Source organism: Dipodomys ordii, unplaced genomic scaffold, assembly GCF_000151885.1.
Source record: "Dipodomys ordii isolate 6190 unplaced genomic scaffold, Dord_2.0 Scaffold75, whole genome shotgun sequence".
NCBI classification, from domain to species: domain Eukaryota; kingdom Metazoa; phylum Chordata; class Mammalia; order Rodentia; family Heteromyidae; genus Dipodomys; species Dipodomys ordii.
The window spans coordinates 2,015,258-2,036,199 of record NW_012267291.1 but is presented as its reverse complement, the minus strand read 5'-3'; the positions used below and the strand labels follow the sequence as shown (position 1 = coordinate 2,036,199).

General features: G+C 56.7%; 1 protein-coding gene across 1 annotated transcript in view; it reads right to left on the bottom strand.

Moving 5' to 3' along the window:
- Nucleotides 1–352: 352 nt before the first annotated feature.
- Ctcfl (CCCTC-binding factor (zinc finger protein)-like) overlaps nt 353–20,942 on the bottom strand; it is a 26,474-nt gene continuing 5,884 nt past the window's right edge. Inside the window, exons 2-15 of the mRNA XM_013024293.1 lie at nt 20,786–20,932; nt 19,276–19,492; nt 16,932–17,102; nt 16,044–16,177; nt 14,865–14,985; nt 14,195–14,344; nt 13,356–13,516; nt 11,248–11,433; nt 5,621–5,741; nt 4,545–4,623; nt 2,892–2,988; nt 2,539–2,790; nt 1,868–1,929; nt 353–767 (exon numbers count right to left, since the gene is read on the bottom strand). Coding sequence (XP_012879747.1) covers nt 353–767; nt 1,868–1,929; nt 2,539–2,790; nt 2,892–2,988; nt 4,545–4,623; nt 5,621–5,741; nt 11,248–11,433; nt 13,356–13,516; nt 14,195–14,344; nt 14,865–14,985; nt 16,044–16,177; nt 16,932–17,102; nt 19,276–19,492; nt 20,786–20,932 — 2,313 coding nt within the window. The remainder of the gene's footprint in view (nt 768–1,867; nt 1,930–2,538; nt 2,791–2,891; nt 2,989–4,544; nt 4,624–5,620; nt 5,742–11,247; nt 11,434–13,355; nt 13,517–14,194; nt 14,345–14,864; nt 14,986–16,043; nt 16,178–16,931; nt 17,103–19,275; nt 19,493–20,785; nt 20,933–20,942) is intronic.

The following is a 20,942-nucleotide window of genomic DNA, read 5'->3' as shown; positions in this document are numbered from 1 at the left end:
GCAGGCTGAGATCTGAGGATGGATCACAGTTTGAAGCCAGCCTAGTCAGTTAAGTCCATGAAACCCTTACCTCCAAAGAACCACCAGAAAGCTAGAAGTGGAGCTGCAGTTCAAATGGTAGCGTGCTAGCCTGGAAGGCAAAAGCTCAGGGGCAGTGCCCAGGTCCTGAGTTCAAGCCCCAGGACCATCTCTCTCTCTCTCTCTTTCATACACACACACACACACACACACACACACACACACACACACACAGAAACATTGCTAATACCCAAGAAAGAGGTGTGGTGAGATCTGCCATCACTGTTCACTCTGGTCATAACCACGCTCCACAGGTCACAACGTGGACAGTCAGCTAGTGTCTGTCTGTACGCAGCCGCCGATCCAGGGCTGACTGGAAGCCACCTGCCCGTCCAGTGAGCGCTGGCTTTGGGCCTCTCCAGTCCGAGAGTAACAGCTGGGCACAGGACAAAGCAGGCTTGCGGACACAGGGACTGTTCACCTTCCCACAGACAGCGCCGCACAGCGTGCTGGCCGGGCAGCGCGTAAGGGGTCGCTGTGTCACGGTCCTGTGTGCGGTGGTCACCGTGTGGAAGAGGCCAGCGAGTCCCATGACCCAGGTCACACAGCGCACAGAGCTCTGCCTTCTTCCATTCCTTAGCAAGAGCCCAGACTGCTCTTTAGGGCAGAACCTTCCAGAGTAAAACGCCTGGAGCCTGGCCAGCAGGGGGACCACCAGATCCTCTGTGAGGGTGGGGAAGGAGCCCAGACTGGAGCGAGGTCGGGGGCCCTGGAGGTGCGGACTCTCCTCTGTGGCTCCGGGTGTCGCCCCTGGGCTCCGTGGCTCTGGCGAGGCTGTGTCCTTTGTGTGAGCTCCCTGGGGAACTGTCATCCCTGAGTAGAGGAGGTGACGGTGCTCCTCCCCTCCCCTCCCCCCGACTGGAGCTTGAACTCAGGGCCTGGGCATTGTCCCTTAGCTTTTTCCATTCAAATCTGGTGTTCTACTATTTGAATCATAGCTCGACTTCCAGCCACCAAGGGACAGCTGCTGCTCACTGCCTTCTCTGGGAGGGAACCCAATTTCAGCCTTTTACCCCTATTGTGGACGCCCCATGTCAGCAGGAAGCAGCCAGGAGTAGCCTATTGTCAGTGGGAGTAGCCCTAGTTCATCATTGTTTAAGGCTGGAATGTAAGGTCCGCTCCTGGATGGCGAGCAGACTCCACCCTCCTCGCAGCAAAGTCTCCACCCAGCACCTGCGTTACCTAGGCAACTGGCACACCTGGAAGAGGTCACATCTGCATCTGCTGTGGTCACATCTGAATTTGATGTGGCCACACCTTTCTCCACCCATACCCTAGATAAGGCCTAGCCCAGGTCCAGACGCTCTTTCCCAGCCGCATGGAGGGCCAACGTGGCCTGGTGCCAGCCAGAACGATTAAACCTACCCCTTACCTGAATACCATGTGCGTGGTGCTGTTCTTACTCAGCAACCCCTCTTTTAAAAAACCTAACAGGTGGTTTATGGAAAAGGCATGGACTTTCCTGCCTAGGCTGGCTTCAACCATGATCCTCAGATCTCAGCCTCCTGATTAGCTTGGCTTATGGGTGTGAGCAACTTGTGTCCATTCTTCCTTTTTATTTTTGCCAGTCCTGGGGATTGAACTCAGGGCCTGGGCACTGTCCCTAAGGTTCTTTTTGTTCAAGGCTAGTACTCTACCACTTGAGCCACAGCGCCACTTGCAGCATTTTCTGTGTATGTGGTACTGAGGAGTCGAACCCAGGACTTCATGAATACTAGGCAAGCGCTCTACTGCTAAGCCTCCTTCCCAGCCCGCAGTCTTGCTTTTTAAATAGCATCTCCTGGCAAACACGGGCTTCAGGCTGGCGAGCTGTGTGTCCGTGGGCACCAGCAGCTCCCCCTGGACCTTCACCTTTGAAGAAGGCAGGTCCCGATTTAGCCAAGGAAACAGCTTCATTCTAGCCTCTGTGAAGCCCCTTTCACGTAGCCACCTCCAGTGCTATTCAAGACCAAACACCGCGCTTCACTTCCCTGTGGTGAAGGTGCGAAGCTAGTAAAGTTGCCAGGCGGAGTAGCGAGTTTCAAAGTCTGGAAGCCAGGTGTCGACTGCCCTCTAGTGGGCACCGTGGGCACTGCAGCCACCCAAGTAGAATGCTCTAGAAATACCTACCACCTTTCTTGGGGCATTTGGTGAACTCGGGTCACGCCACAGCCGATTTGCTTGCCACAGCCTTCCACTCAAGCATCACACAATCAGAACACACCATTTCTCCCTCCCAAACTCGTTTCCTCTGAAGGCTCTGACTGCAATCCTGGGCGGGCAGAGCATGACGGGCACCCCTGGAATCCATGCGGCCCTGCGGCTGGCACTATCTCCCAGTCCCAGGCCATCGCAGCTTGTGTCTGATCTTTTCCAGAACATTCCACAGACTGCCTTTTCCTGTGACGTGCCAGCCCTGCCCTCGGGAGTGGCCTGTGTGTGTCTTGGGCCGGGCTCCCAGCTCTCGGCGTCACGCCTCACCTGGGCCGAGCAGCTTTCCTCTTTACGCCGCATCCTGTTCCTCCGCTCAGGACACACGTCCTCTCTCTTGAGGAGCTGCTCTTGGTTACTGTGACAGTGCTGCTGGGGACCCACCCGAGTGTGCCTGACCTTTGGGGGCAAGCCCAATAAGGAGGTGTTCGCAATCAACCAGAGGTGACCCATTTTCAAGACCAGGCATTTGACGCTGAGTAGAAACTCGCCAGGAGCAACGAAGTTCACGCATCGGGACACCTGTAGGTAAACAGGACCCACGAGAAGGGGGGCGTTAGCAAGGGAGAAACAGAGGGCGGCAAAATGAGAAAATGGTAGAAACTGCGCCGGGAAGCACCTACCTGAAGAACCACTCCGGAACTCACAGAACAGAGTGAGCGGACAGCCACACGCGGCTTCTCACACTCAGCGATGCTCAAGAGGTGCGTGTGTTCAAATCTCCCAATAGAAAGTAAGGAGACTTAGGCCACGCCACTCAGAACTCAGCCAATGAGGACCTGTGGGGCGTCCCCCCCGGCTCCTCCCCCAACTCAGACGATGACCTGGGGAGTCCCACGCACTAGGGGTGACACCGCTTGTTGTAATCCTGAGCGTGTGCCCGCCATGAGACCCAAGCCTGCAAGACCACCACGGCAGCGTGGCTCGTGCCGTGCATGGGCGCTGCCCCCCCCCCCAGCTTGTGCTGTGTGCTGCGCAGGGCACGGGGTGCTGGGTAAGGAATGGCGTCTGCCTTTTCTGAGGAAGCTTTCTGCGTCCCAGCCGTGAGCCGCCCGCAGCTGGTGCGGGGAGGGGGGAGGGGGGAGGGGGAGGGGGCCTTCCCTGTGTCTCCCAGCGCGGCGCCCCCCCAAGTTAGGGTGACCTCTAATCGCATGGAGACGAAGGCGGCCATCTTGAGTCAATTCATTTTATTGAGTTGTGTAACGTGTTCCAACATTACAAAAAATAAAACATCGCCAGGAGAATTCCTAGGCCCCACGCAGCGTCCGCAGACCCCGGGCTGGGCGTGAGTGGGGTGGAGTGGAGGAAACCCACGGCTACTGGGATCACCTGCCCCTCCTGATGCGTCCACACTTTCACGCAGACGCAGAATCTGGGCAGGGCTCCTTGGCAGTGTGGGGAAGACCACGGGGGAAGGGCGGGCTCTGGGAAGACCTGGGGGTGCGCCGAGGCCCGCCGGCATGCAGGTGGGGGGCACACGGCGGGGGGGGGGGGGGGGGGGGGGGGGGGCTGGCACAGCAGCCTAGTGAGCTGAGAAGGTTTATTTTCCCAGTGGGTTTTGAGGGGGAGTACTCAGCACTCACTGGTGCCAGCCAGTATGAATTCTTTACACACTCATTTTCCTGAGCCCTTGTGTTTCTTCTCACGGGGCCAGTGGTTTACAGCTGTACAGGAAGTCACTGGAGCAAGGGGAAAACATCGTAACACAGGAGAACCCAATGCACCCGGCCAGTCCGATGCTTCCACGCGTGAATGCAACAGAAGCGGAAGGAGACTCAGCTCTGCGCCCCCCCCCCCCATTTGCCGCTCAGGGCCCCTCTTCATTTCCTTTCTTTTAAAGAAGCATTTTGGGTTGAGTTTTTAGAGCTAATTAAAAGCACCACAGTAAGTTTTAAACTTCATGGAAAATTCATTGGTATGAAAAGGATGTAAATTCATATTCGTAATGAGACGCTTAAAACAATTTAAGATTTGGAACTTCTCGGGTGTGTACAAGTCGATGTAAAGTTTCCAGCGTTGAGAAACCCTGGCTGGTTGTAGAAAAATCACTATCCTCGGAAAGGTTACTCAGCAAAGGAACAACAAATGCGTGGGTTCGAGTCCCCAGCCCGACACACGCAGTCTGCGGTAGCTTCTGAGACTCGCTCCCACCCCGCCCGAGCGCCATGCTGCGGCTGCTCCCCACAAACAGACCAACAGAGACAAACTTATGAACTACGGGAAGAGTGCGGGTTTCGAACTTGCTCAGCAGGGCAGGAGGAGGCGGGCGGCGTCACGTGGCCATGCTGCTGCTCTCAACTCGCTGCGCCGCCTCCGGCTCCGCCCGCGTGGGGCGGCTCTCCCCCGCAGCGCCATCTTGAGGGAAAGACACGAGGAGAAGATTTAAGTGAAGACACGGGGGCTCAGCCAGGCGCCCTGGGGCCCAGGGGGTGCTTGGGGGCATCCTGGGCCAGGGGCGAGACCCGCTTCCTTTCCAACCGGGCCCCTGGAGGCGTCGTGGGCAGCGGCATGCATGGGACATGGCTCTGCCAGCACTCACCTTGTGAGTGGGGTGCGCAGCACTGGGCCGGCTCTCCCCAGCCCTTCCAGCCCCCCCGTTCCCCCCCACACGCGGGGCCCAACACCCTGTGCAGCGCCTGGCACGCAGAGGTGGAGGCGGCGTCCTGGTGTCCAGGAAACGGGGGGGGAGGGACAGATGCCCGCCGGGCAGTGCCAGGGCTGCCCGTCCTGGGCTGACTTGAGAACCACGCTAGCTGACTCCCGTGGGTGAGAGGGTGGAATGCAGGGCCACGCTGGCCTCCGCCCCACTGGGGAACAGACCTTGGAGTGGGTTGTGTGAGGTCCACACAGGCTCACGACCCGACACAGGTGTGGGGAGGGGAGAGAACGGGCGGGGGGGACAGGGGGAGGCATGGAGCCTCCTCAGGGACCCCCTGGGGCTCCACTGGTCCTGGAGTCAGGGCGCTGTGCAGTGTGCCCTGAGGTGGAGTGTGCGGTGTGTGTCTGTGTCCGTGGCTGGGCACCTGTGTGTGTACCTGTATTGTGTGCAGGTGTGTACAGGTGCGTGGCACTGTGCACACCCCTCAGACCCTCACTGACTTTTCTCTTTCCTCCTGAGCCTTATGAGAGGGGTGATGAACCCTGGGCCTCACCGGCTGCCTGAGCCTGCCAGCATGGCCGCAATTAGTGGGGTGCTGCATGGAGCCGTGGGGTGCTGGGAGGCGCCGCGGGAACAGCGGAGTCAGGCACAGCCAGGCGCCTTCCAGGTCTGGGCCGGGGCTGCGCGTGCGCAGTGGGCAGACGCTTGCACCACGAGTCCACACACGGGGAACACGACACGCACACAACGTACCATCCCTGCAGCCCGTGGGTCCGGGGTCCGCCGGCGCGCTCTTCCCCGCCCGACCCTCGCCCGAGAGGCCGGGGTGCTCCGGTGCCAGGCCGCACTGCTCCGTGTGGCGGTGCATGTTATGCTGTGGGAGAAATGACACAGGTCACGCAGAGCACACCACGGCCCCGTGCAGGCCCCAGGACCCGTGTGGACAGCAGGAGCGCGGAGGACGCCTGGAGCCAACCCTGGCGTCCGCGCAGCTGCGCAACACCAGCTTGCTTTCATGGTCTTAGTGAACTAAGTCAGAGAGCGGCCATGCTGCTCTCCAGAGCTCGTAGTCTCTCCGTGAGGACCGAGGGAAGCGGGATTTGAACTCATCACAGTGCTATCACGCTCCACTGCGGAGGGGGCAGCGCCCTGCTGCTCCTGACCTCCAGAGCTCACAGGACACGGCGGCAGACAAACACAGGGCTGGCACCAGAGACAGAACCGCGGCCCAGGCAAGCCCGCCCCGAGTCTGACGCAGGGAACACCCGACGGGGTCAAACCAGCTAGAAAAACTTGTTTGACCTTCATAGAACTAAATAAATTCTAGATGGGAAATTTCCTCACTGAGGTGTTTACAATATAATCATAATACAAAAAGAAAAACTCCCAAAGTTCAGTCTGGAGAGTTCACGTGCCGAGTGAAGGATGGGTGTCTCAAGTTCACTAGCGGCAGCCCGGCTCCGTTCTCAGGCAGGTGGGGCTGGAGCTACTCCAGGGCGCAGGCGCTTTGCCTGGGCTCAGGTCCAGGCAGCCACTCACCGAGCCCGCCATGGCCACCTGGGACGGGATGTAAACAGAGAGGGGACTTAGAACGCGTGCCACAAGCTGCTTTTCTCGGCTAGGGCTCAACGGAGTCCCCAGGAGGTGGAAGAGTGCTGTCAGCCCTTTGCCCTAGTGGATGCATGCGCAAGCCCAGTGTGCCCTCCGTGCAGCTGGGCTCAGGGCTGGAGAGCGGCTATGTCTGTTCTGTAGTGAGAAAACACACACACACACACACACCAAACATGCACACACGCCACACGTACACATGCACACATGCCACGCATACACACAATGCACACATACATACCACACACACGCCAAACATGCACACACACCACACGTACACATGCACACATGCCACACACACGCCACAACACACGCCAAACACACACACACACACATGTACACACACCACACACAGCCAAACATGCACACACGCCACACGTACACACGCACACATGCCACATGCACACACATGCACGCACACCACACACATGCACGCATGCACACCACACACGCACACACACCAAACATGCACACACGCCACACATACACATGCACACATGCCACACATACACACATGCACGCATACACACCACACGCACGGCAAACATGCACACACGCCAAACATGCACACACCACACGTACACATGCACACACGCCACACACATGCACACACACACCACACACATGCACACATGCCACACATACACACGCCACACACATGCACACACACCACACACACATGCACCTACACACGCACACACGCCAAACACTTGCACACATGCCAAACACATGCACACATGCCACACATACACACACCACACACATGCACACACACACCACACACATGCACACACACACCACACACACACCAAACACTTGCACACATGCCAAATACATGCACACATGCCACACATACACACACCACACACGCACACACATCACATACACACACACGCACACATACCACACACATACCACGCACACAAAACACATACCAAACACATGTACACATGCCACAGTACACATACACACACACCACATATAGACACCACACACATGCACGCACACACACCACACACACACACACCACATACACATGCACGCACACACATGCACGCACACACACACACACACACACACACATACACAGGTTCAGCAGAGTAGCTTGCAGGTATGGACGGAACCCAGTGGCAGACTGCAGAAAGGTCTGCGGGGCTGGCTTCCATTCCCAGCGCTGCAAGGAGTCAATAAATGAGCTGCTTAAAGATGGCAGGTTTCATTCACTTGGGGTAAAGAAATGTGAAAAACCATCATGGAAGAGAAGCTGTGACCCCAGAGAGAAGCTGTGATCCCAAAGAGAAGCTGTGACCCTTGAGAGAGTCACTACTGAGGTGATGCTGACCCCAGAGAAGCCGTGACCTCGGAGAGGAGAAGCTGTGACCCTGGAGAGGAGCTGTGGCCAAGCGCGGGGCTCTCGTGGCTGGACCCGGGCAGGCTGTGCACCAGCTGGTGTGCTCACCAACTGTGACCACTGTGTGTTAACAAGCATTCAGTCTGTAAATTATTTCACGTTGTGAACATGAAGTTGGGAGGCAGAGTGGTGCCAAGCTCTCTCTGTGAATGACAAGAGCCCAGCGGACGAGCAGGGGCGGGAAGGCACTGGGCTTTGGGCTGGGGTCTGCCCCGGAGGAGCCCTGTCATCCGGGCCATCCTCGCAGTCCAGTAGCTTCTCTGTACCCCCACAGCCTTGCCCTGGAGCCTCACGGCGGCCAGGGGCACAGACAAGGGCCACGGATGGTCTCGTCCTGTGTGTAGACCTCTCTCTGGGTTTTGAACTGGAGACATTAGTGCCGAGACACACCTCCACACCAAGGGTGAGGAAGATGTTAGAAACCCGCCTAACCCAGGCCACAAAGACCACAGAACCCCACAGCACGCTTGGAGACCACAGAGAGCAATGGTGCAGCCCACCACGGGTCTGCCAGCGAGCAGACCAGCACAGAAGTACAAGAAACTTGAGAAAACAAACTACCTCCACACAACAACCAAGTGAAGGAAATCCCAGACCCTGAGCTCAAAGGACTGTTGGTAAGAATGGACAATGAATGCACAACTACTCAGAAGGCCGAGATCTGAGGATCTCGGTTTGAAGCTAGCTCCAGGAGAAAAGTCCCCATGAAACTCTTACCTCCAGTTAACCACTTACAAACCAGAAGTGGCGCTGTGGCTCAAGTGCAGGGCACTAGCCTTGAGCAGAGAGAGACTCAAGGACAGTGCCCAGGCTCCGAGCTGACCAGAATAAAAGAAGGTACCTATTATACCAAGCACATGATATGACATTTACTTTTAAGGATCTTACTACTGCCCTCCACTCCCCAAAAAGAACCGTCAATGAAACGAAAGCATCTGTAAGCAATGACACCAAGGAAGCACACAAAGGAATTCAATGGAAACACAGACAAAACGTTAAGTGAATTCCTAATAAAGAGGACGCAGGTAAATGGCTACAAGAGATTAAATGAAGTAGAGAATTAATGCCTGATGAGAAAATAGAGATCCAAATGGAGGGAGAAATCCTGAAAAATAACCAGAAGGCTGAGAGATGAAGGAAGTGGACACCCCTGCAGCAGACGAGTCCACACGGAAGGTAAGAGTCCTTGAGCTCGAGCAGAAAGGGAAGAATAGGGGGAAAAATCAAAGAACTGTAAAGAAATTTGCTGAGTGGGGGTATATGTGTGTGAGGGGGAGATAGTGGAAGAAAAAACTAAGACATGGGTAACAATGTTCTACAAGAAATGTACCCATCACCTTCCTCACGTAACTGTAACCCCTCTGAACAGCACCTTTACAACATTTAAAAAAGAAATCTGTGAGAACTAAAAGACCAAACTTACATTTGATGGGCATTGATGAAGGAGAAGAGAGATTGGCCAACAGTGTGGGGAGAGGCTGTCCATATTCAACAGAATAATAGCATAAAACCTCCCAAGCCTGGACAGGGCGTAGCTGGTCTGGGCACTGACCACAGGCGTTTAGAATATCCAAAACACCAGAACAGAAAAGAACATCTCCACAATGCATTATGGTTAAAACAATAAGCACAAACAAGCCAAGCTGCAGGAAGCTGTGGAGAGAGGTAAGAAACGGGTCACTTACAAAGGAAAGCCCATGGGCAGAGCAGAGAGGGCTGGCAGCGACATGATGCCAAACATTAAAAACCCAGAACATTCTACCCAGTGCAGTTTTCACTCACAACAGAATTGCAGATAAAAAGACCACGCCACAATGAACAAAAACACACAACTCACCACCACTAAGCGGTTACCTGAATGCTGCGTTTACTTTCTGAGGGCCTGCTGTTTCCAAGGTGGACTGCTGGATCCCCAACAGCGTCTCTGTGGATGGGAGCTGTCAACTGCTCCCTGGGAAGTTGGGCTGGTGTGTGTGTGTGCGTGTGTTCCACGATGACATAGCACTGTGTATTTTGAAGTGCTTGTTGGCAGTCCACTGACTTCTTAGGAGAAATGTCTACTTAGATATTTTCATTATGTTTTGGCTTTTTGCTTATTTGCTAGCAGTCTCTGAGACAAGTTCTCACAAAGCGAGATCTGGACTGTGAAATCTGAGTGCTGAGACTGCGGGTCTATGCACCACCAGGCTCAAGTGAGTCTTGCCACTGAGCTGTGAGGTTCTTCACAAGGTCCAGGCACACGTTCGGATATGCTTTCTTAGACAGAAGAGCCGTCTTGAGACTTCAGAGGGGCCCCTGGCTTCTCTCTTCTTTCTTGCATCAGGGAAATGTCTGTTTCTGACTGTTCTACTAAACCACCTCACCTCTCCATAGTTTTAATCTGGCCTGAGTGCTGTATTCTAAGCGGCACCGAGGGCTGGTTCCCTCAGAAGCTCACCCCAAGCTGAGTGCCAATGAGCCATGTAGGCGTCTTTCGCTGTCACAAAGGCCCAACACTCCTGCTTTCAGTGAACTTCATTCTTTCTCCAGAGCGCATGCTGGGGTTGAAAGAACCCTGTGCCATGTTGTTTTCTGTTGTTTGGACGGTGCAGTGTTTGACAACTCAAAGCCTTGGGCTTGTTAAGGCAGATGCTCCACCATTTAACCCATTCCTCTACCTCTACTGTGTCTTTTTTGATCACGTCTTGTCTTCCTGTCCACCTCTACCTCTACTTATTTTTTTGATCAGGTCTTTTTCTCTGTCCAGGCTGACCTATCTATGGCTCCAGAACTCTGAGATTATAGAAACATCCCTAGCTTGTCCACAGAAATGAAGGCTCTCTACCTTTTTGCTTGGACTGGCCTCAAACTTCAATCCTCATGGTCTCTGCCTCTCGCGTAGCTGCAATTACAGTCTTACATCACTGGCACATCGCAAAGGCCCTGGACTGCCACTTGCTTGGGGTCCTGAGGAGGGCCCCGTGGGGCCCCACAGAGAGGGCCCCATGGAAAGGAAACCAGGCCTCTGCCCACAGCCAGTTGCTGACCCACCTCGAGCGGCGGCTGGGACAGCCGCCGTGCCATGTTGCAAGTCCTGTGGACATCTGGTTCAGCCTGGCAGCTGGGCCCGCCCATGCCAACCCCAGAAACTGCAAGGTAGTCAATGTCTGCTCCAAAACTCAGGTTCTTCAGGAAGCCCCAAACCACCTGCAAGGACGTGCGTGGAGGACATCCCTTCCGGGAGGGGACCCCGCTCCTTCTCCACACAGTGGGGGTCTCAGAGCCGAGCCCTCTCCTGCTGCCCCCGATGCAGGCGGGTCTTCACACGGGGTGGCCCCTTCTCCTCCCGGGGCCCGTACTGCGTGTGCGTGGCTCTGGGAGCTTCCTCGCGGGAGAAGCCTTTGCCACACCCGGGGCACTGGTGGACGGTGGGGACGAAGCTGGGATCTTGGTACTTCTTCATGTGCACACTGAGCAGCTGGGTCTGCCGGAAGCATCTGCCGCAGGCCGGGCAGGCGAAGGGCTTCTCTCCCGTATGAATGCGCCTGTGGGCCGCCAGGTGCCACTCCTGGGGGGGAGGGGCACAGCTGACCCCAGAAGTGACCTGAACTTGGCATGCAGCACCAAGAGGGTCCTGTCTGACCCCAGAAGTGACCTGAACTTGGCATGCAGCACCAAGAGGGTCCTGTCTCCCCAGAAGTGACCTGAACTTGGCATGCAGCACCAAGAGGGTCCTGTCTGACCCCGGAAGTGACCTGAACTTGGCACGCAGCACCTAGAGGGACACAGCTGATACCGGGAGTGACCTGCAGGTGGCACGCAGCGGCAGTGGGAAGCGTCCCCGTGTCTGTGAGAGGCTGACACTCAGCCCTTCCAGCCCGACACGCTGGTCGCCCGTGTTGTCGGAAGGTCCCGTGGGGAAGGCCGAAGCGCCCACCTTGGGGTGAGCAACTCTGACTGCCCCGAGTCACGAGGCCTCTGGAGTCCTACTTGCACAGAATCAGTTGAAGTCGCCGAGTTTACACGGGCGGACAGACGCGAGAGCATCCGGGGCTCAGGCCAACATAGGGACATGTGGGCGAAGTGAGCGTGAACTCTCTCCCTCTCCCTCCCCACATGTGTGTGGCAGGATGAGGTCCACAGCCACTAAGCATCCACTGCCATCTGAAACGCGACTCAGCCGCGCTGTGCCCGACACCCTCCGCCGCCGCAGACCCTGCTCCTGATGCCGCAGGCCTCGCCGATGGTGCGAGGAAAACCCACCGAAAAGCAAGATGTCAGATCCTTGTGCTCACTAAGCCTTGATTTCACACTCAGACTCCACAGGTGGTTTCTTAGTTTGGTGGCACTGTGGAGGGTAAAGCCACACTGAGCGTGCCCACTCTGGCGGCCCGTGTCTGGCGGCCTGGTGAATGATCTCCAGTGCGAGATGCATTCCACAGGCCAGGTGTGGGCAAGAACCCGGGCTCTGAGCTATGAAGACTTTGCCACTGCAGACACATTTCACAAACCAGCATGCAACGGGCCAAACGCTCTGCACACCAGTGGCTCACGCCGCTAATCCTATTCAGGAGTTAAGCTCTGAAAATGCAGGTTCAAAGCCAGCCCTGCCTGAACACAACTTTTCAGGCCTTTACCTCTAAAAATAACCAACAAAATCCTGGGCTAGAGTGGTAGAGTACCAACTGTGAGCAAGTCAGGCTTGAGGCTCTGAGTTCAAAACTCTCAACACTGACACGCAGTCACACACACACACACACACACACCCTTCTCAGAGCCACGCCAGAGGAACGCCATTAAGGACCAGAGAGCTATCAGCCCTCAGCAATGAAAATAAGACTTCCAAAACTCAAAGCGCTCTTTCCTTCAGAAGGATGGGTCTACCCATGACCCATGTCCTTGCAGGGCAAGGCCACGCTGTTCACGTTAAGAAGACACGCAGGCGTCCAGTAGGCGGGGGTGGTTCCCCCGCGGCTGCCCCTCCCTGGGAAAGCGGCCCGTGCAAGTCTGGTGCCCGCCCTCTCCCCTGGCATGCTGGACACCCGCCCTCTCCCCTGGCATGCCGGACACCGGGCTCTCTCGTGTCACCTCCTGTTCCTCACACAGGACGTGAAGACCAGCCACCACCACTTCCCATTCCTGAGTGACGGGCCCTTGGTTCCCGCAGCCAGCGCCGGGGGCCCCACAGCCATGGACACTTCCACGGGCGTCTGCCGGGATGCTGCCAAGACTCCTGCTTGGCTTACACAGGGGGTGAGGGCTGGGGGCACGGTTGAGCGGCGCAGCGCCTGGCTTCTAGCCCCAGTTCTGAGAGGTGTGATGGCTGGGGACCCATCCCTCCCCCAAGACTCTGGCTGGTTCTGGTCCTCTGAACAACTGAAGCATGGCTTCCCCCAGGTTCTCAAGGTAAGAGCACCCCGCTCCACCTCCCTGCCCCCCACCCGGAGCCAGGGCCCTGTGCCCCGTTCTCCCCGGGGGCCAAGCACGCACCTGCTGGCAGGCGTAGCCGCAGTGCTGGCACACGAACGGCTTCTCGCTCCTGTGGCTCCGCTGGTGCTGCAGGAGGGCGTAGCGCTCGCGGAAGGCGGCGGGGCAGTGGCGGCACGTGAGCTCCGTGGCGCTGTAGCCGTGCAGGTTGCGCAGGTGCACACCTGCATGGGCACAGCAGAGCACAGAGCGTGCTGGGGCCTGCGGACCCGCCTCCCCGCCCCGGCGGCCAGGGACACACTCACCGGAGCCCGCTGAGGTGAACTTTAGGGTAACAGAGGAGTTTTGCCCAGTGGGGATCACACTTGTTTTGTTCTGCTGGGAGACGGTGGGGTGATTCCCCACGTTACAACTGAGCCCCGGGAGACGAACTGAAATCTGAGGGCCCACCCTGGAGTAGCCCCCACTCCCTTGTCCCAGGCTGGGTGACTGCCAGAACGCAGCGCTGGCCCCAGGCAGAGTCCCCTCCTGCCTGTGATGCCCCTGAGCCACACCACCACGGAGGGCACGACGGCGTCAGTCTGCGTCTAGCCCAGGTGCCTGGAGAGAACACGGGCAGGGCAGGGCAGAGCTACGGCCCACCCACCTCCTCGGACGCCTGGCAGGTTTCTGTATGTCCCCAAACACAGCAACACTAGACTGAGAAAGCTGTGGGGTGCGGGTGTCCACCAGGTCTCTGTGAAAGTGGACAAGCCTAGGCCAGGATCGTGACAGCCTGTGGATGGCACTTAACCAGCCTGGCCACCAGATGGCACCATAAGACCTCTGGAAAAAAATGGTGCCTCCAAGTTTCCCGGCCCAGGGAGCCGGCCTCGGGCAGGCCGAGCACGCTGCACACTCACGCAGGTCGCTCTTCCTGGCGATGAGGGTGGCGCAGCGGGGGCACTGGTGTTTGGGCGCATTCTCACTGTGCTTCTGAGCCACGTGCATCTTCATGGTGCCGCTCTGGGTGAAGCGGGCGTGGCAGACCTGGCACTCGTACGGCTTCTCTCCTGCGACACAGACAAGGGGGGAAGCTGCTCTGGGGTGCACCCCCACCCTTTCCACTGGGCCCGGCTTCCATTCCCATCAGGTGCCCAAGTCAAGCTGCAAGCGTGGTCTCAAGCACCGTGCTCTGCGTGGCTCAGCGCGGGGCCCAGCCACGTGCGAGTGGCTGACCACGGGCTCCCCAGCACCTGGGACTTCCCACCTGCCCATGTTCTTATCCACAGGAGGAGCGCCCGCATGCATGTGCACACACACGCACTCCTTACACAACACACCGAGTGTTCAGTGTCTGCTAGAGCACTCTGCGCATGCACAGCCCCAGGGTACATGGAAGCATGGACTCAGTTAAACACCTGAGTTGCAGCGGCAAGGGCTACCCGGGGCCTGCGTTCACTGCGGGCCACAACCTGCTGGGCCTGCGTCCCCCTTCCTGCTAACCCATCAGCAGGAACGCACCCATGAAGGCTGAGCTCTGCCACTGGAGAGAAGGTTCTAGAAAGGCAGCCGCGCTCCTGCGAGTCTCACCTGAGTGGGTCCGCAGGTGGCGCTTCAGCTTGTAGGCGTCCTTGCTGGCGTAGCTGCACAGGTGGCACTGGAAGGGGCGCTCGCCCGTGTGCGAGCGGATGTGGCGGGTCAGCTTGCTGGCCTGGGACACGGGGACACCACTGAGTCTGGACATGCCCTGGGACAGGGGACGCTGAGCCGGGCTGGCTGTGGCTCGCGTCCTGCGGGGACGTCCTCTGCCCCGTTGGGCACACCCAGGCCGCTAGGTAGAAGCCTCCTGCCCGTGCTGGGCTGCTCACAGCTGGCCGCACACGGGACCTCGGGCAGGCTAGCCCCGTCTGCTTCCACACAGGCACCTGAAGACTCTCAGGCGCCAGACAAGGCTGGGAACCCAAGGCTCGCGTCTGGGTGGCTGGTGGGATGTGAGGCCAGCAGGGCCCGAAGGCTTTGGGCCTGGCTGCGTGCACTGCCGCCGCTCTCCCTGGGTGATGGGGAGATGGAGAGTGCAGGGCAGGCCCTTCTCCGCACAGACCCAGGCCGAGCTGGAAATGGCTCACATCAGGGGAGAGCAGCAGGGGTCCGGCACCCCAGCCCATCCATCCCCAGGCTGCAAGGGACCCTGGCACCAGCGCCCACAGCACTGGGGCAGGGACCCAGAGAGGCCTGAAATTCAACGGAGAAGGCTGCTCACCCAGCTCAGAACCCTCGGGGACCTCTGTGCCCGCAGCCGCGAAGCCAACCTTTAGCTGACATGAGAAAGAGCCTTGATGCACAGCGAGAGCAGAAACGCATTCTTGGAACCTCTTCTGACCCCTCTGTGCAATCTCTTCACTTGCGAAACCCAATTGCCTCAGGGCTGAACCGAAACTCACGCCACCCCCTTCAAGGGTGCCCACATCCCTTCCCGACTGGGCTGGCCACCAGGGCTCGGCGCCCTCTACACCCCAGCGGACACGTAGAAACAGATGGGAGCCGGGGCACTGGCAGCTCACACCTGTCATGCTAGAGACGCCGGAGGCTGAGATCCTGAGGATCACCGTCCAAGGCTAACCCAGGCAGGAAAAAAAGTAGCAGAGATTCCATCTCTACAACAACCAGCAAAGAGCTGAGTGTTGAGTGTCAGATGGATGAGCTGGCTTGAGGCCCTGAGTTCAAACCCCAGAACCTCTAGGAGAGCGAGCAGGGAGTAGAGAGACGTACCTCGACGCTGGCATACTGGCAGAGCGAGCAGCGGAAGGGCTTCTCGTGGGTGTGTCTGTAGCGCCGGTGCCGCACCAGCTCCCCGCTGGTCACAAACGCTGCATTGCACTCCACACACTTGTAGGGCTTGGTTCCTGCCAAAGCACAGGCTTTAAGACAGAATTCGGAAGGATTTTATACTTTTTTTTGGTCGGTCTTGGGGCTTGAACTCAGGGCCTGGGCACTGTTCCTCAGCTCTTCAGCTCAAGACTGGTGCTCTACCACTTGAGCCACAGCGCCACTTCCAGTTTTCTGGTGATTAATTGGAGATTAGCCTCTCATGGACTTTCCTGCCTGGGCTGACTTTAAACCAAGATCCTCAGACCTCAGCCTCCTGAGTAGCTATGACACGCGTGAGCCTCTCAAGAGGCTCCTTAAACCATCGACACCAAAGGCTGCAAGAGAAATCTTTTGTCTTCTCAGGGCGCTTAAGTGAGTTTCAAGATCAAAAAGGGCAAAACCGCAATGTGCGCTGGGGACAGAGTGCGCCCCATGCCCAGTGCTCCGCAGACCGGACAGCCCCAGCCTTGACCGTCCGATTCCCGCTCACGCACATGCTCCCACGTCGCCGTGGACGTGAGAACGTAAGACACGTCACCAGCAACCTGTCCTGGGACAGGAGGGTAACAGGATACACAGGAGCCATGGGAGATTTGTGTTGTGTGTGCGTGTGTGCGCACCAGGGCCTCAAGCACACCAGGCAGGCTCTCCACACGGGGTGCAGCCCAGCCTGTGGTGCGTGTACCCCAACGCCTGGGGGGGGGGCTAGGGAAGCTCCGGTGAGGGGCGCTGGTGTGGGCGGTGAAGCAGCTGGTGGGCAGGTGCACGGAGGCTGCTGCCGCCCCTCACCTGTGTGCGTGTTGATGTGGTTGCGTAGGAGCGTGACGGTGCGGAACGCCTTCTGGCAGAGGTGGCACACGTGTGCCTTCCCGCTGGTGTGCGTTTTCATGTGGCGGTTCAGACTCGAGATCCCCGAGGTGGCGAATGGGCAGACGCTGCAGCGGAAGGCGCATTTTGTGTCTACACAGAGGAGACAGGGACTTGTGTACTCGGGGCGCCGCCGGGAGATCGCCCGTCCCACAGGCTGCTCTGTGCACCACACTGGGCAGGCCAGCCTCCGATTCCAGGGGACAGATGACACTAAATGCCTGCTCAGAGCAGGGAGAAATCTCCAGAAAGGCCCTGGAGGGGTGCAGCCCACAGGGTGAACTGCGTCCTCCACCCAGACGGCGGCTGGGCGTGGCTAGAGGACTGGACACAGTGAGGGTCCAGCCGGCCACGTGTGGCTGAGGGGACAAGGCCCAGCGAATCCCAAGTTCTGAAGACCCAGGAAGACACTCAAAATAAAAATCACTAAAAATTCAGCCGGTGCCAGTGGCTCCCGCCTGTCATCCTAGCTACGCAGGAGGCTGAGATCTGAGGATCGCGGTTCAAAGCCAGCCTGGGCAGGAAAGTCCATCATGCTCTTATCTCCAATGAGCCACCAGAAAACTGGAAGTGGCGCTGTGGCTCAGGTGGTAGAGCGCTTGCCTTGAGCTGACTGGGACAAAACATCTTGATGAGAACAAGTGCGGACTGGACTCCCCCCCACCCCCCTTCTCCCCCCACACTGGTGTTTGAACTCAGAATCTCAAGCACGCTGGGTAGATGCCCACCCCTTGAGCCACCCTGTCATCCCTCCTCACGTTCATTTTGAAGTAAGATGTTGCTTTGGATACCCAAGCTCATCTGGACTGCAACCCTCCCCTTTGTGTTTCCCTGAGTGGAGGCGCAGGCCACTGTGCTCAGCAGGCTAGGGCTGACGCCACAGCTCCACCTCTGCCTCCCAAGTATCAAGAACCTATTACTTCTTAAAAATGAGGCCAAGGGGGCTGGGAGAGTGGCTCAGTGGTAGAGCGCTTGCCTCGCATGCACAAGGCCCTGGGTTCGATTCCTCAGGACCACATAAGCAAAAAGAAAAAAGCCGGAAGTGGCGCTGTGGCTCAAGTGGTAGAGTGCTAGCCTTGAGCTGAAGAGCTGAGGGACAGCGCCCAGGACCAGAGTTCAGGCCCCACAACTGACAAACAAAAAACATAAAACGAGGCTAAGCAAGTCATTTTTGAAGATCAAATCCGCCCCTGGGCTTGTGGATGAGATGCTTCTGGAATGACTGAGATGCTGTTGTGGGTAATGTCACAGTCCTCCTGTCCACCTCACCGCTCCACGCAGGCTCTCCCCACGGGCTGAGCCACGGACAGGACCTGCACACCCTGCTGCCTGCACCCATGACTGCGCTCTCCCGGGCCTTCTTCCTTCTGAAGGAAGGCTCTCTGCCTCAAGGCCCAAAAGCCTGCTCTTCCCTCTCCGGAGCAAGGCCTGTCGCCCTGACCGTCACTGCCCCCTCCCAGTTCTGGACTCAGGGACCCGGGCTTTCTAGGCAGGCATCATACCACCCGATCCATTCCACCAGCCTGTTTTGCTTGACTCCAGTTTCTGCCCTGGCTGGCCTGAATGGCCACCTTCTTGCCTAGTCTCCCGAACACCTACATGACAGGCATGTAGCATCATACCCAATTTTTTACTGGATGAGATGACATTTTGTGAACTTTTTACTTGGGTGGCCTGAGACGTCATTCCTCGCAATCGCTGATTCTGAATTATAAGGAGTGGCTCTGCCCAGCTCACCTGGCCCCAGTTTCTTGTACTGAGACCAGAGAGCAGAGACCATGGCCGAACCTTCTATTTATGTGCCTAATGCATTGTGGAACATTCCCACTGTGATTCTAAAATGTTTGTGAGAGCCGGGGGCCAGTGGCTCACGCCTGTAATCCTAGCTACCCAGGAGGCTGAGATTTGAGGATAGCAGTTTGAAGCTAGTTTGAGCAACAAAAGTCCCCATGTGAGACTGATCTCCAATAAGCAACTCAAAAAAGCTGGGCATGGCACTGTGGGTCAAGCGGTAGAGTACTAACCTTAAGCACAAAGCAGCTCAGGGGACAGTGCCCAGGCACTGAATTAAAGCTCCAGGACCAGTGGGATGTGGGGGGGGAGTTTGTGTGGAAAAAAATGCAAAACCCTTTGAGATTCAGTGCACAATACAACATCAGCTTAAAACATCTCCCATTTCCTGACGTTTCGAAGATAAACTAAATCAACCACTTAAAACTTGAACCACCACCAACTTTCCCACAAAGAGAAGCCAAAGGGTGCCTACCCACTGTCTCCCTCTGGCTGTTCCTGGCTGTGGGCTTTTCCACATTGGCTAGACCGGTGGTCAGTCTCTCTGGCTGTGCTTCAACTTTTAAGTTGGAAATTGTCAGAATCATTTCGTCTTTTCCTTCATCCCCGGGCCTCACTTGCAAGAGGAAGAACTGCTCCTGAGTGCTGGCGGCCAGTCCTCCTTCAGGTGGCTGCTCCTGACCTTTCTCAAGCTGCTCGTGAAAATCAGAGTTCAGGCAGATATCACAGTTAGTTACAATCCCACGCAAGTCCCCACGCAGGCCTGCCTGCTCACACTAGCGACTACTACAGAAAAGAAAAAATTAGAAACTGCATTTCAACCCAGGGCAAACACAAGAATTATTTGATATCAAGGGTTTTTATGGACAAACTGAAACCTTTCTATTTAAAATTGTGATGCACCCTACAGGATTCCGGTGATTATTATTATTATTATTGGTTTGGTCTGTCATGGGTCTTGAACTCTGGGCCTGGGCACCACTGTCCTTCAGCTCTTCAGCTCAAGGCGAGTGTTCTACCACTTGCGCCACAGCACCACTTCTGGTTTCCTGGTGGTTCATTGGAGATAAGAGTCTCACAGACTTTCCTGCGCAGGCTGGCTTTGAACTGCAATCCTCAGATCTCAGTCTCCTGAGTAGGTAGGATGACAGACGTAAGCCACCTACTTAAATATTTTTTTAAAAATAGAGGCTGGGAAGGTGGCTCAGTGGTAGAGCGCTTGCCTTGCATGCTCGAGGCACTGGGTTCGATTCCTCAGCACCACATAAGCAAAAAGAAAAAAGCCGGAAGTGGCGCTGTGGCTCAAGTGGTAGAGCACTAGCCTTGAGCTGAAGAGCTGAGGGACAGCACCCAGGCCCAGAGTTCAGGCCCCACGACCGGACCCAAAAAAAATAAAAAAATAAAAATAAAGACCTCATGACTTTCTTGGGAAACATTTTTTACTGGGCTTAATTTTATGATTAAAGATAACGTGCATTAATTGTACAAGGGGTTTCCATGGTATTTACACACATGCAGATAATGCACTTTAGCCAACTGCATCTAATACTGAACTTTTATTTTTAATTCCTGACTTGGAACTCAGGACTGGGCCCTTGTTAGGCAGGCACTTGACCACGGTGCCACATCGCCAGCCCCGCCATCTCTCGCGTTCCCTTCTTGAGTGTTTAATTTCAAACTGCAAAAATGCCTTGTCTATATGAAATGCTGCACTAATAAGACTATTTTTTTGTGCCTGTAATGGGGCTTGAACTCGAGGCCTGGATGCTGAAGCTCAGCCTTGTGCACAAAGCTGGTGATCGGATCACTCAAACCACAGCTCCACTCTCGGCCTTTTGATACTCAGTTGGGGATAAGGTTCCCACGGCCTTTCCTGCCCAGGCTGGTTTTGAACTGGGATCCTCAGATCTCAGGATGTCAGGCGTGAGCCCCCAGCGCCCGGCAACGCTTTTTCTTTATACGTTTACTTTCCACAAATGTGGTACCTGGGTCTTTGCGCAGGGGGAGTCGTTCCCGGTGCCATGGCCTACCTCGGTGAACGCCGCGCCTTCTGCCTGGCCGCCCGCTCCCTCGGGGGCGTCGACGCCCAGGACCAGGGCCGGGGTCGCCTCCAGTAGGTACAGCTCGGCCACCTCCAGGCCG